This window comes from Sinohyriopsis cumingii, chromosome 1, assembly GCF_028554795.1.
Source record: "Sinohyriopsis cumingii isolate HCF-2022 chromosome 1, ASM2855479v2, whole genome shotgun sequence".
Lineage (NCBI taxonomy): Eukaryota > Metazoa > Mollusca > Bivalvia > Unionida > Unionidae > Sinohyriopsis > Sinohyriopsis cumingii.
Window position 1 is genome coordinate 22,565,723 of NC_142961.1, and position 13,387 is coordinate 22,579,109.

Here is a 13,387-nt window from a genome sequence, read left to right on the forward strand (position 1 = left end):
GCATTTTTTGAAAAGATGCATCAAGATAAGCCCAAGCAAATAACAATGTTAGAAATATTTTGGTCACATGCAATTAACTCTTTTGCCCTTTACATTTTCTTGACAGATAATTATGTCATAGTAGTGGACTGTGGTTGAGTGTGGTTGGTCAGTCACTATTGCATACCCCAAAATGTCTTGACCAAACTGCTTTTTGCATGATAAGTGATAAATTTTGTATTTGTAATCTCATAGATAATGTAAGTAATAGTGTTCAGGACTAATACCAACTTGTTTGAAAGGTCTCATCTCTATGATATTGTATATAATGTACTGCTGATCAAATAATGATCTTTTGCACATTTGGAAGGAAAAGTTTGGAAAATGCTTTTAACAGGGGAGAAAAAAACCCAAAAGGATAGAATTTAAATTTAAATTTAGATTTTTTAATGTAGCTTTAACAATTTTTCAGTTATATCGCTACAGTGTCTGAAGTGTAAAAGTTTATAGTGATGTCTAGCACTGGGGCATCATGCCGAAGACATGTAGCTTGATGTCTCACCCAGTCACATTATCCTGACACTAGGCCGACCAGGCCTAACACTAACCTTTAAATGCTAAGCGCCAAGCGAGGCAGCTGTTAGTACCATTTTGTAAGTCTTTGGTATGACTCAGCTGGGGTTTGAACCCGTGACCTCCCACATCCGAGGCGGATGCTCTAATCACTAGGCCACCGGAGCAGTCAAAAGGATAGAAGAGAAGGACTTGTCATGGATTCCTCGAAACTCTAACCACTGCTCTGCTTAATCTATGCTATGAAATAACTTTTTTTTTTCTCTCAATTTTTCAGGACCTAGAAAGTGCAAGAATGAGTCCAGTGGCATGTGCAAAATGTGGGAAGAACTTCAGGCTGAAATTACAGCTAAGGCAGCATGAAAGGGGTCATTCTCAGTACAGGCCTTACTGTTGCAAAAAGAAACAGTGTGGAAAGGTAATCTGCATGCATGAACCTTCAAACAAATCATATTCACCCATTTTTAACTAACAATTTGACTAGTCTCATGGTGTCTGTTATAGATGGATTAATTAAAAAAGGCATGTTTTACAAGTTTGTTAAGAAGGATTCTCTCTTGGTATTTGATGAAGTTATGATTGAATGACAGTTTGATCTTATTAAATGGCCTAACCATAAAGCCATGTGAGTGTGTTGTATGAAACTGACAGGGTTCTCAGTAGACATGTACCCTCAGGTTTAGACACCTACAATTTAAATGTGACCCATTTCTGATGCATGTAAAAATTCCAAAACTGCTTATATGATGCACAATCATTTGGGTCTGAACATGTTTTAATTTGACTTAATTTGCCTCAAGCATAAATTCCTAACAAATTATGTATATGACAGTGGTCAACATTTGTTTACACCCTATCATCCAGTAATATCACATATCTGTTAAATCGATATGAACTGGGCAGAATTTCAGGGTTGCTTAGATGTGTATAATTTCATTGAGGCCAGATTGCTTTAAGATTATCTGTGACCTTAATGATAGAGAAAGAGAGAATAAATTATATCTTGATTGGAGTAAGTTTTGATAAAATATCATCATTTATTTCATTGCACATAAAAAAAGAATCAATTAAACAAAATTGATAAATATAACAGCTCTTGAAGCCAGTTGCCAAAGGCAAGTGTACATTGTTTTATTTCAGTTTAATTTGCTTCAGTCCGCAGAAGTTTTTTGTAATCTGGTATTTTAATCAATTTAACATTGTGTACAAATTTTCAGGATATTACGCTTAGTGATTTATTTTTGGCTTTTGAATTGCTCCAGATTGAATAATGAGATGGTACCATTTTGTTATATTGGATGTTTTTGCGAACTGTTACAATGATTCAAAAAAGTATATTTTCTTTTCTGTCTCAGTCTTAGAAACAATCTGCATGTGATGATCATTCCAACCCGCAGACTCAAATAAAACAAAAAGTAAAATTTTGGAGGAGAAAGAGAATAAAACTCCAAAAGTTGTAAGAAAATTTACAGAAGATTGGAAAAGTGAATTTATGTGGGTTAAAAATGTCGTGAAAGCTGGAAATAATGTAATGACTGGTATAAGGATGGTGAATAATCTTACCCATTTGCCACTTAGGGCAATTCCAATCTTCAAATATATGTACAGTTATCAATGGAGAGAGAGAAACACTTGTACAAAAATTTGTAATGGCCATGTCTGTGTCACTGGCTGCTTGTCAGTTTCTTACAAAATGAAGTACAAGTGTTTAATTTTATTCAGCAAGAGATAAGAAGTCTTAAACATCAGTTTGCTTCACAAATAATAAACAGTCCCATACATGAGTTCATGGCTGTAAAAAAACTGATATTGAGATTTTTTTCTTGTTTCATGAGATTTTCATCTTGACTCTTGAGCTCATTGGTAAAATGACTCTTCAGTTTTTTTAAATATATTGAGAACTGTGGTTGTGCCTGGTACAGGTTGTGTATCATCTGGCATCCATCCTTCAACATATGTTTGTTGCCAGTCTTGATTCTGTGCCTTTAATTTGATTTGATCAAACTTTGAATATGTACTTCTATCATCAAGATCTACACAGATTGACAAGGCTATCTTGCATTTGATTGGCTGAGCTTGTTACCATTGTGGAGGCTGTATTTCTGACTTGACTTTGATCAAACTTGGAATATATGATTATATTGTCAGGATTTCAAGAAGAAAAGAATTGCCACTTGGGTCGTCCATTAATTATGTCAACAAAATGGGGGGAGGGGGTTTGAAGAAGTTTGACAATTGTTGACATGGGGGGGTCAAGATAAATTGACATCAGCAATGTTATTTTTTACAATAAATTTAATAAATCAAAAAATAGGAAATTAGTCCACCATGTTCAACAGCACAGACAATGCGATCTTGGGCCTTGGCAATTACCACATGCTCCTCAACCGCAAAGAATTCAGCCAATACAAGTGGCTGCCAAAAGACAGAGAGAGCTGATGGCAATTATTGCTGTTGGAGAGATGTTCAGCGCAGAATGGTTAGATGAAGATGATGTTGACTTGTCTAGTGTATCGGTTCCACAAGAAATTAATGAATCAGCCACTATGCCCATTATAACAATTGAGGAACATTGGGCTTCCCCATGGGAAGATGATAGAGGCTAGAATATAAACTCTCAATTTTTTTCATGAATTCAAAGTGTTATAGTCAATTTGAAATCTGTTAAACAGGTAAAAAAAAAATGTATTAAAATTTATTTGTAGACCTTTTAATTCCCATAATTCTATTTTTAGCATAAAAGCCAGCCGTATAAAATATTGTTAGTTTGTTGGGTGGGGGGGTAAAATTTTATTAGGGGGGTCACTGAAAGTTTGACAGTTGTTGACAAGGGGGAGGGGGGATAAAAAAAAATTGCCTAAAAATTGTTGACATAATTAATGGACGTCCCCATTTATGTTATCACATGTATTGTGCTTTATTTTATGGCTTTTCAAATTTTAGTATTCAGTGAAGTTGTTTTAAAATATGTATTTTGTTTAGCTTTTGTTAAAAAAAAAACCAATATGCTTTTCTACTGAAGCACTTTAACATTACACTACTAAGAATACAGAAACCCATGGTCTTACCAAAACAAATAAATTGTAATTTCAGTTTGTGTGGAAGCCATGTGACTCTCTGATCCCCATATTAAAGCTTTGTCTATAAACTTCACTTTTAAATATCTTGAGCTATGTGAATGTGAATTTGACATGATATAAATTTTGGAACATAGTTTACATAAGTTGGGTTCGTACAATACTAAATCCTGTCTTGTGAAATGGTAAATTATTTTTCAAGCTGGATGGCCCTCTTGTTAAGATATAATAGGATCTCTAAGCATACCAATCAGATAGTAGTGGCATTCTTGATGTTTGTATTGAAATAGTCAGTAACCAGGCTGCTAATAGATAGGCCAACTACTGCCAGCTTACCATATATACTTACTTAAAAGTCAAGTAAAACTGCAAACAAGAAAGATCCTGATCTGACATAGCATAATGCACATGCAGATCAGGGCCTGTTTGCCTGTTCTTCTGATTACTCCTAACAAATTACAGAGACCCAGATCTGTTTGTGCCGTAGATGATGGCAGATCAAGGCCTGTGCAGTTTGCAGTTGGAATTATAATTGAGTTTATATGGAACTCACATTACATTTCACAAAAAAGATCCTTTGCATACATGCCAACCATTATGCTTTTGGCATAATCATTATGCTTTTTTTTCACCAGATTACGTTTTATGCTAGACTGTTTATGGATTATGCCTTTTTGGTACCTTTAAAAAAATAACAATAATAAAGTAATAAAAAGTTGTTTTTGTCATTGTTATTATCATTTCTTTAATTGCACAATTTGAGAATATTCTTAAAAAGGTGACTGCTGCCTAAGAATAGCATAAGAGTATGTTAATTATTTGCTGTATACAACCCATTTCCACGAAAACAGACAGGTTTCCTCCAATGTGAAATTTGCCTACAGATTCATTTTATGGATAAGCTAGTTAGTGGACCATTCTATACTTCTAAAGAAAATGTCACCAGATCTTAAGTGAAAAACTTTAAGGTATGGATGTTATATGACAGAAGATGTTAGTGTAGCTGGATCTTTTCAAAACATGTCAGAAAAAAGGACAAATCAACACTGCTTTACAAACTTTAAAAGAAGAATGTGAGGGTAATGTAATTCAGCACTCTGAGCGCCATGATCATTGCATGATCATTCATTGAAAATTATACATGCAGACTAGTTGAAGTGAGTACTAAATATAAATAGTTTTTCAGTGTATTATGTGTTTGTATTCTGGTTCTAATCCATACGGATTTTGCTCTTGGTGACAAGACTTTAGATTAGCTGTAGTACCCGGTTAGTTGTAAAAGGTTATCTTTTTCATATGTGCTGTAATTCTAGCATGTAATATATAGATTGCTCTTTGTACATCCAAATCATGCTTTTTTTCCAGCTATCATAGCAATAATTATGCTTATAATTCTCAGGGGTGGTGGCATGTATGCTTCTGATGCATGATATACTGACAATTATGTTATTTGCTTTAAGCATTATTACACTGAATTTCTCCATCAACCAATGATATCAGAACACACAAGCTACACAGCTGTGCACAGATGTGAAACTACAAATAAAAATGTGTGTCAACTCAATGTCTTTTCATCTTTAGGAGGTTTCTCAGTAGTAGGATGGTGTCGTTTTATATGTGTTGACATATTGGTTGGATTTCTGGTATGCAGATCACAGACAAACCTTGATTTATCATCTCTTCATATGACATTCTCATCCTTGACAAGAAAAAAAATGCTTCCAAACTACCTGTTTGGTGTTAGTGATTTTTATTCTACCTTTTAGACCATTTCAGGCTGCTCCATTTGGTCAGGTACAGGGCTAATCTTGATCACCATTCCTTTTATTTTGCTTTTTAAAATATTATATTACCAATTTCATGTATTCACTTAAATTTGGAAAGCATTACAGTGTTATCTTCAGAACCAAAGAAATGGTGCAATTTCCTCATGCTAGGCAACTCTTACTAGAACAGATCTGAGTATGGTAGGGGAGGTAACAGATAGCCAAATCCTTCACATTGTATCCCTTGTAGATGAATCACAACCGCTGTTGTCACAGACACTTGTTTCTGTCAGTGAAAAGGAAATTATTGAAAACGCCCACTTCCCTTCTACAAATTAACAAATGGACTATAAGTCACGCTGTTTGGAATTTGCACCATTGCCGATTCTGTGCTAATTTTCTAATTTCCTGTCAACACATTCAGTCACTAAACAATATCAGTACTTTACATATTAATCCTTGGCTAGTTTTGCATGATGTTTCTCTGTTGCTTTTTATCTATTTCTATTGGGTTTGGATGCCAATACTTCTGGTGTATCACACAGTGAATAAGCTACAGTTAGTTCTGATAGATGGTTATTATTTTACGCTGGACTTGAACAAACAATACCCACCAATCAGAATTGAATGTAATATATTTTGCTGCATGTCACACCTGAAATACATCCTTTATATTCAGTACAAGTAAATGATGTGAAGCAACAGCACAACTTTCTGTTAAAGTAGATGATCAATAAAGTACTTAAATCAATATGAAATGTCTTCTTTACCTTGATATGTTATCTGTGTCTGATGGGATAAAATAATCAGCATCAAATTGGCAAGGGGTCCGGCAGATTCCAAACCTTTTGTTCATTAATTTGTAGAAGGCGGGTGTCATTAATTTTTCTTTGCTACTGACATAAATAAATGTGTGCCTTCTACTACTTTCTCAGACAGATTACAAATTTAAAGAATAAAAAGGCAAACAACTAATAATTATCCATGACTGCTGAAGATTCAAGTAACCTTTTATGGTAAATATTGTTTTGTATAAATTCTTCACCTCTTATACTGATATAATTATTGATATGGTAAAAAATAAGTATATTGATGAATCATTTCAGCTTTAATTACCTATTCCTGTTGCATACTTGAATTACCCTCCATATTATAAAATTCTTCCTCTGATAAAAGGAGATGAGAAGAATGAGAGGAAAAGTTCCGTGTTAGAAGAACTCCAACTAAGGGCAATTATGGAATAAGAAATATTAAATTACCCCCTACCCCAATGCCCCACTCCCCATTTTCATTGATCAGTTTCTGGTGCAAAGATATTTTGGATGCCTAAAATGGATTTAATTAGTTATTGTTTTCTTGAATCATGTATTAAGAAGTGTTTTTGGCAGCTAAGAGGTTCAGTCTACTTTGTATCACTAGTCACATCAGAAATTTATGAATGTTGTGGTCTGCAAGCAAAGGCCAAAAATAGATTTGGCCAGACTGTCAGCTGATACTACTAACTCCCCTTGAAACAGTTAATGCATTCACATTTTGAAACTTAAATCACATGCTACAGCCATATTACAGTGTCGAAAATGAAAAAAAAATAAAAATGAAAAAGGTTATTATAGGAGACACTTTCATTTCAAAGTGGGAAGTATTTCTCATAACAATGAGAAAAATGTAGGAAAGGATGTCACAAAAACAATATAAAAGACATTTGGAGGGAAAGTACAGTCTGGTTTAGAAAAAAAAAATGGTACAGAGCTTGCTACTCATAAAGAGTTTGGGTGCAATACAAGTTCCTAATGATGATCAACAACAAAGATTTTTAAGCTGATCTGCATCCTGTTGACTCCAAACAAAGAGATAAATAGAAATGCATCATTATTCAGTCTTACACAAAAGAAAATCACTCAATTTGCATGTTCTGATTCATGAAGGAAAGTAAAAGTAATGTAAGAAAATACAACAATAGCAACAGCAAAAACCAAACAATGGAAAGTAAAAGTAATGTAAGAAAATACAACAATAGCAATAGCAAAAACCAAACAATGGAAAGTAAAAGTAATGTAAGAAAATACAACAATAGCAACAGCAAAAACCAAACAATGGAAAGTAAAAGTAATGTAAGAAAATACAACAATAGCAATAGCAAAAACCAAACAATGGAAAGTAAAAGTAATGTAAGAAAATACAACAATGGCAATAGCAAAAACCAAACAATGGAAAGTAAAAGTAATGTAAGAAAATACGACAATAGCAATAGCAAAAACCAAACAATGGAAAATAATGTAAGAAAATGCAACAGTAGCAACAGCAAAAACCAAACAATGGAAAGTAAAAGTAATGTAAGAAAATACAACAATAGCAATAGCAAAAACAAATATTCTGTGAATATTAAGAAAACATTCAACCAAATTTACAGCTGAGGAAATATTGCACAAAGATCATTTATTCTGAGAGACAGTGCTCTTCACAGTTCATTATTGTAATTAAGAAATTACAAAATACATGTTAAGTTTTAATCTTCATACAGATGGTCAAGGAGAGGTGACCTACACACCAAGTAATAGTACCTTGGCACAGATAATTGTAAATTAGGTTAGAAAAAAAACCGTTAAAAAAGAACTGTCCAACATATATAAATATCAAATTCTATATGAAAAGTACATAGATCGAAGTGTATAATGAAAAAATTAAATCCATTTACGATCAATTTCTGCATTTCAAAATATTTTCTACTCTAATTTTGTTTAACTGGTTCTTTGGCTGTTCAGTTATCAGTGGTCCTGTACCTCAACAATTAGGAATTGAGGGCAGTATTTTAGCCCTACAGAGGTTTGTTGACAAAGTGTGTTGGTCTCCAATGACAACACATGAGTGGTAGTGTACCTCAGGTGACAATGAGGCACACATGCCCCTTCTCTTCAAGTGTAGATTTGGAACCTCCAGTGGGCAACCTAGGACAGTGTTTCCCACTGAGTTCATGTTGCCCTCAAGGAGAGACAAGGTAGTGCTCAGAGAATAATCTCTGCACTTTCTCTGTTCATTCTGTATGTAGACTTGTTTGTGACATCGCTAAACAAGCTTTCCTTTTTTTCCTCAATCCCAGAGGGCCTAGTCAGTGGATGCTTTTAGCCTGAAGTTTGATGATTTTCACTTGTACATTTCCACCATTCAGGAAGATTACACAAGAGTTCAACAAAGCCAGGGCCTCTACTGCTATGCTGATTTTGACAGCCGCTTTGTGGCACTAGCCACCATGGTTCATTGATCTTCTGGATCTGCTGGTAGGCCAGCTGGGGACATTACATGAGAGGAGGGTCTTTCTATTAAAGCATATAGGCCTCTTTTATGCAACTTTTATAGGATCAAGTGAAGAGACTAAGAAAGTACCAGAAATGGGCAAATGAATGAAAAAGGCTAAAATATGACCCAGCAAAGGCTGTGATGTTGTGCATTCACTGTATATTCAAGATTGTAATATAAAATATGAGCTGTAAACATTTACAGAAGGTAGTCTTTCAGTTTTAAATTTTGATGTATTTTCATAGTCTTTAGTAAATTTTTGGATATGATTTAAACTGTATGCCAAACTAAAAATTTCATCGCATGGCATTTTTTAAATTGCTTGTTTTTTATGTAGGTACATGTAAGGTTTATTCTGAGTAGTACTTTATTGTTCTGTATTGAATATACAAGAAACATAGGAAACCTTTTGATGACTTAAAGTGTTCCATAATGATCAGTCTGTTTATTTCAAATCAAGCTAGATGCCTAAAAAATGTTACTTCAAAAATGCTACCTTATATGTCATTTATTGTTAGGCAAACAAAACATGTTTCAGGTTGGCCAACTATCTCTATTTTTCATTGCCAACCCTAGCACATTTCCCCCGTTGTTAAAAAATATCACAAGTAGTCATACTGAATATTTACAGTATGTTGATTTTTTTAAAAATAAAAAAAAATCTAGTTGAATATGTGTGATTATTGAAGAAAAATACTACCTGCATACCCTAATTTTAAAACGAGAGCAAAAGGAAACATGTTTTTTTTTTAATTTTGCCTGATGAATACATGGACAACTTTCTAAGGACTATTTAATCTGTTTGTGATTGCAAGTTATTTCTAAGTTTCTTGCAGTTACTGACACATCCTTGTGCATTTGAGATGATTTTAAATTTCATGAGGCAGTCTTGCATTGGTGTTATGGTATTCAGTCATCACAGCAAAAAGTAGTTAGTGTACCTATTGAAGTCATCCACCCATCTTCAGTTGTCAGCACGTGGTGTCAGAGGTTCAGTATATATGTCCTTTTAACAAGATGCTGGCATGTATTCATTTGAATGCATGTGGCAGTAAATAAACTGGTTGAAAAGAACTATAAATTTTAACCTAAATTTTGCTGAGATTTTGCCCAAATGAATGACTTGCCTGTAACACCATGGACTAAATTATACCCATGTCAGTGTCTATTCTGGGTTGACATGGTTATTGTGGATGGTAGGGCAGTCACATTTACAAAAAATGGAAATGTTTACACAATTTTTAATAAGTGAGATAGTTTTGTTTAAATATGATCTTAGATTATCATAGTAGACCATAAAGAAAGTGGCTTTGTCTATATATATATATATATATATATATATATGTTTACATGCTACATTGTTATGTATGTATGTTTACATTCTACATTGTTATGTATGTTTGATTTAATTTAATTGTTTGTAAGTTTTTTTAATCTTTTTATTTTTTAATTTCATTACATGTCAAAGTAATGTAATATTGTTTACTAGGAATTTGATATTTTCCAGAAAATTCAGTTTGACCTGACCCTTTTCATAAACACCTAATAATTGAAACACTGTTTCTATTTTTGACTTAGTTTCCGACCTTGATTCAGAAATCACTGAGACAAGTAAACAACTTTCTATTTTTATTTTATTCTAGTTAAAAAATGGTTGGTTTTTATCAAGGTCATACTGGGAGTATGTGATTTTAAATGTAAACAGCCTCTATTTTGTAATTCTTGGTTTTCCAAAATTGCGCAGTATTTAGATTTAATAAATGATGTTTAGAGAGATATGATTCAGATTATTTTGGATTCTAAAAAATGAATTCTTTTTCCTGGAAATATTTGAGTGCTCATACAGAATTCTTGGACAAGGACATTTATTTACATCTTATTCGGAAACAAAAAAAAACACCAGAATATTATTGTTTGTGAATCAGCGAAGAAATCTGTAGACACATCTTTACTATAAAGGATATAGCATACGTCATCGCCTTCCATTTTGGATTTTTCGTCTGGACTCAAACTTGAATTCATTAAAACTTTTCATCACTAGGACTTCTAAAATTTAATTTATGAATTATTCTTGGACTATTTCGGGATTTGATTTCTTAAAACCGTAAGTTCTTATTTTTTCAGTTTTACAATTCTTTTCCAGGCAAATAAATTATTTGTTAAATTTTTCAAAGCTTGTTGTTTTCACTCTTTCTTTTGTTACTGTTTATTAGAGCCTAAACACGTAACCTAAGAACATATATATATGTACTTAAACTGGCCTGGATTTTGGTCAGACTGAAATGTCAATCATCTTGCTGAAGCTACCCAGGGGATGAGTCTTTTCATAGGGAAATTAAAATGTGAACAAATTAAAAAGTAACTTGACAGCCAGATGTCTATTGTTTCAAAATATCAGAAATTTAATTTGCACTTCATGCCACCATTGTTTGTGATCATAAGCATACACGTTTGTCTACCTTCTGGTCACATTGGCAAATGCAACAATCCATCAGCTTTCATTGCATTTAAGTTTGGTGCTGACTTCCTTTAATGAAAGGTGCTTTATTTTATTGAAGATTGTAGTCAGCTCGTTTTGATAAAGGAATCATGTGTTACTAAAGTCACTGCTAAAAACAACTTTTGAAGACCAAATAAATGTTTGTATTTCTGGTGGCAACATAAAGTAATTGTAGAACACTGAGACTGAAATTTGTTTCATTTGCTTGGTGTTATGCAGAACCATTGGTGCTTCAGAGGTAATTTATGTTCTTTGAAATTTCAGCAAACTTTTTTTTCTGGGTACATTTTTAAAAAAAACAGCCGTAGTTGGTTGAGTGTTGCTGTTGCTGTTATTGCTTTCAAAGGTTGGTTGAGTGTTGCTGCTGTTGTTATTGCTTTCAAAGGTTGGTTGATTGTTGCTGGTCCAATAGATTGACTATTTGAGAGTATCACAGCATACAGTACTCAAGCCAGATGTCAGCATAAGTGGATTATGATTTATATAACAACGCACTGTTCAGATGGTTTGCCTATATGAACAAAGGATTTGTTTGTGTAAAATACATAGATTCCAGTGCATTTTATATCCATGCTTGCAGCTTCCTTTCATGGTGCATTTGAATTTCACCACTCCAAACCTAAGATGGTATATACTACTTTAAACAGCCAACAATGTTGTCCCCCAAACAGTCGCCAGATGGTATATTTTGTCACCACTAAGGGATAAAAAGTCACAATTTGTGACATTGGCAAAGCCCAGCACGATACCTGAATACACTTTTTACTTTTTTTCATAAGTTTAAGAAGAAAAAATAGTTTTTCGTGTACAAGAAAAATACATGTATACAAAATTTCAGGAGCCACAACATATTTCTCTTACATTAGAGTTCTGTTATAATTCCAGCACAATATCTTCTCCAGAGCGATAGTAATCTTTTTACACATTATTTTTCATAGTTTTAAAAAGAAAAAGTTTTTTCACATAATAGAAAAATATATATAACATTCATCAGCCATACCACAATTGTGTTATATCCAAATTTGTGTTATAATATAGCATGCTATAATGGGGTATACTGGTTGCTGAGTGAGGATAATTTCTTAACCAGATACACTGAAGGTTTTATATTTGCATTTAAGATAGTTCAACAAACTGTCATTACTACTACTTGAGTGAACAAACTCTTTGCATTTTGCCTTCATTTTTTACCACTATTTTCTACCTCTGAAATTGTTTTGTTAGCCATTTTGATTTTACCAGCATCCTAAACATGTTTCATGCCATAGGTCTAATTTACTTTATTTGTTTAAACAGTATATTGAGTTTATATATGCTTTCATGACAAACACCAAATGATATCTATTAAGCATATAAACATGACACCCCTAGTGGCCAGAAAGGAATTTACCCATGTTTTCCTTGCTGGGTATTGACAGTCAATTAATATGAAAGACTGACTGGCTGTAATGGCGGAGATAAGCAATGTTTCAGACTGGTTGGGCTTTTTTGTATGCATCGGTAGACAAAAGTGAACTCTTTGATTAGGTTGGCCATTGGCAGAATTTTGAGTGTCCTGGTGACAAAGCCCAGTGTAGAATTGTTAGCATCAGAAACAAATCCCTTGTTGTGTAAAAGCATGCATTTGTGTTGATGAATCAACAAAGATTCATGTCACATGACAGTGCTGGAAAGGAAAGAAATTTTACTATTCATGAAAGAGCTAGTACACTGGAAGAGAGTAATGATGGTAATCTTTCATTTTGGAAGGCTAATGCATCATCCCATTAGCAGAAAACCAGAAGAGGACCCACCCATTATGATTTTGTCTGAAACAAAGGTTAAGTGTGCTCAATCTTATTGATGGACCCAGATTAAAAATCGTTAATGCCACCCCTGAATATGTTATGATTTTAATTTGGTCCTCGTTTCACAATCTTGGGTCGTGAGTATTTTTGTAGTACTCTTGCCTTTTATTGCTCTACCATGGCTGTGTTAAGAACATGTATGTTTCCCTTCTATCCATCCATCTTTCACACCATCATTAAGTTTTGTGTTATGATTAGGTTCTCAAGTACTGCGTTTCAGAGTTATATGCAAAATGCATTGCCAGAAGAAATCATGTCATATTTACCTGTAGATGACACCACCACTGCCTAACCAAGTCCAAAAGCATAGACCTATATTTGTCATTATGTACTGTACTTATTGATAGTATC

At 33.6% G+C, this 13,387-nt stretch overlaps 1 protein-coding gene across 1 annotated transcript in view; it reads left to right on the plus strand.

Annotated features, from left to right (window-relative positions):
* Positions 1-13,387, plus strand: part of LOC149806547 (uncharacterized) — a 38,603-nt gene that overhangs the window by 10,165 nt on the left and 15,051 nt on the right. Inside the window, exon 2 of the mRNA XM_089954301.1 lies at positions 830-970. Within this exon, the coding sequence (XP_089810427.1) occupies positions 830-970 (141 nt within the window). The remainder of the gene's footprint in view (positions 1-829; positions 971-13,387) is intronic.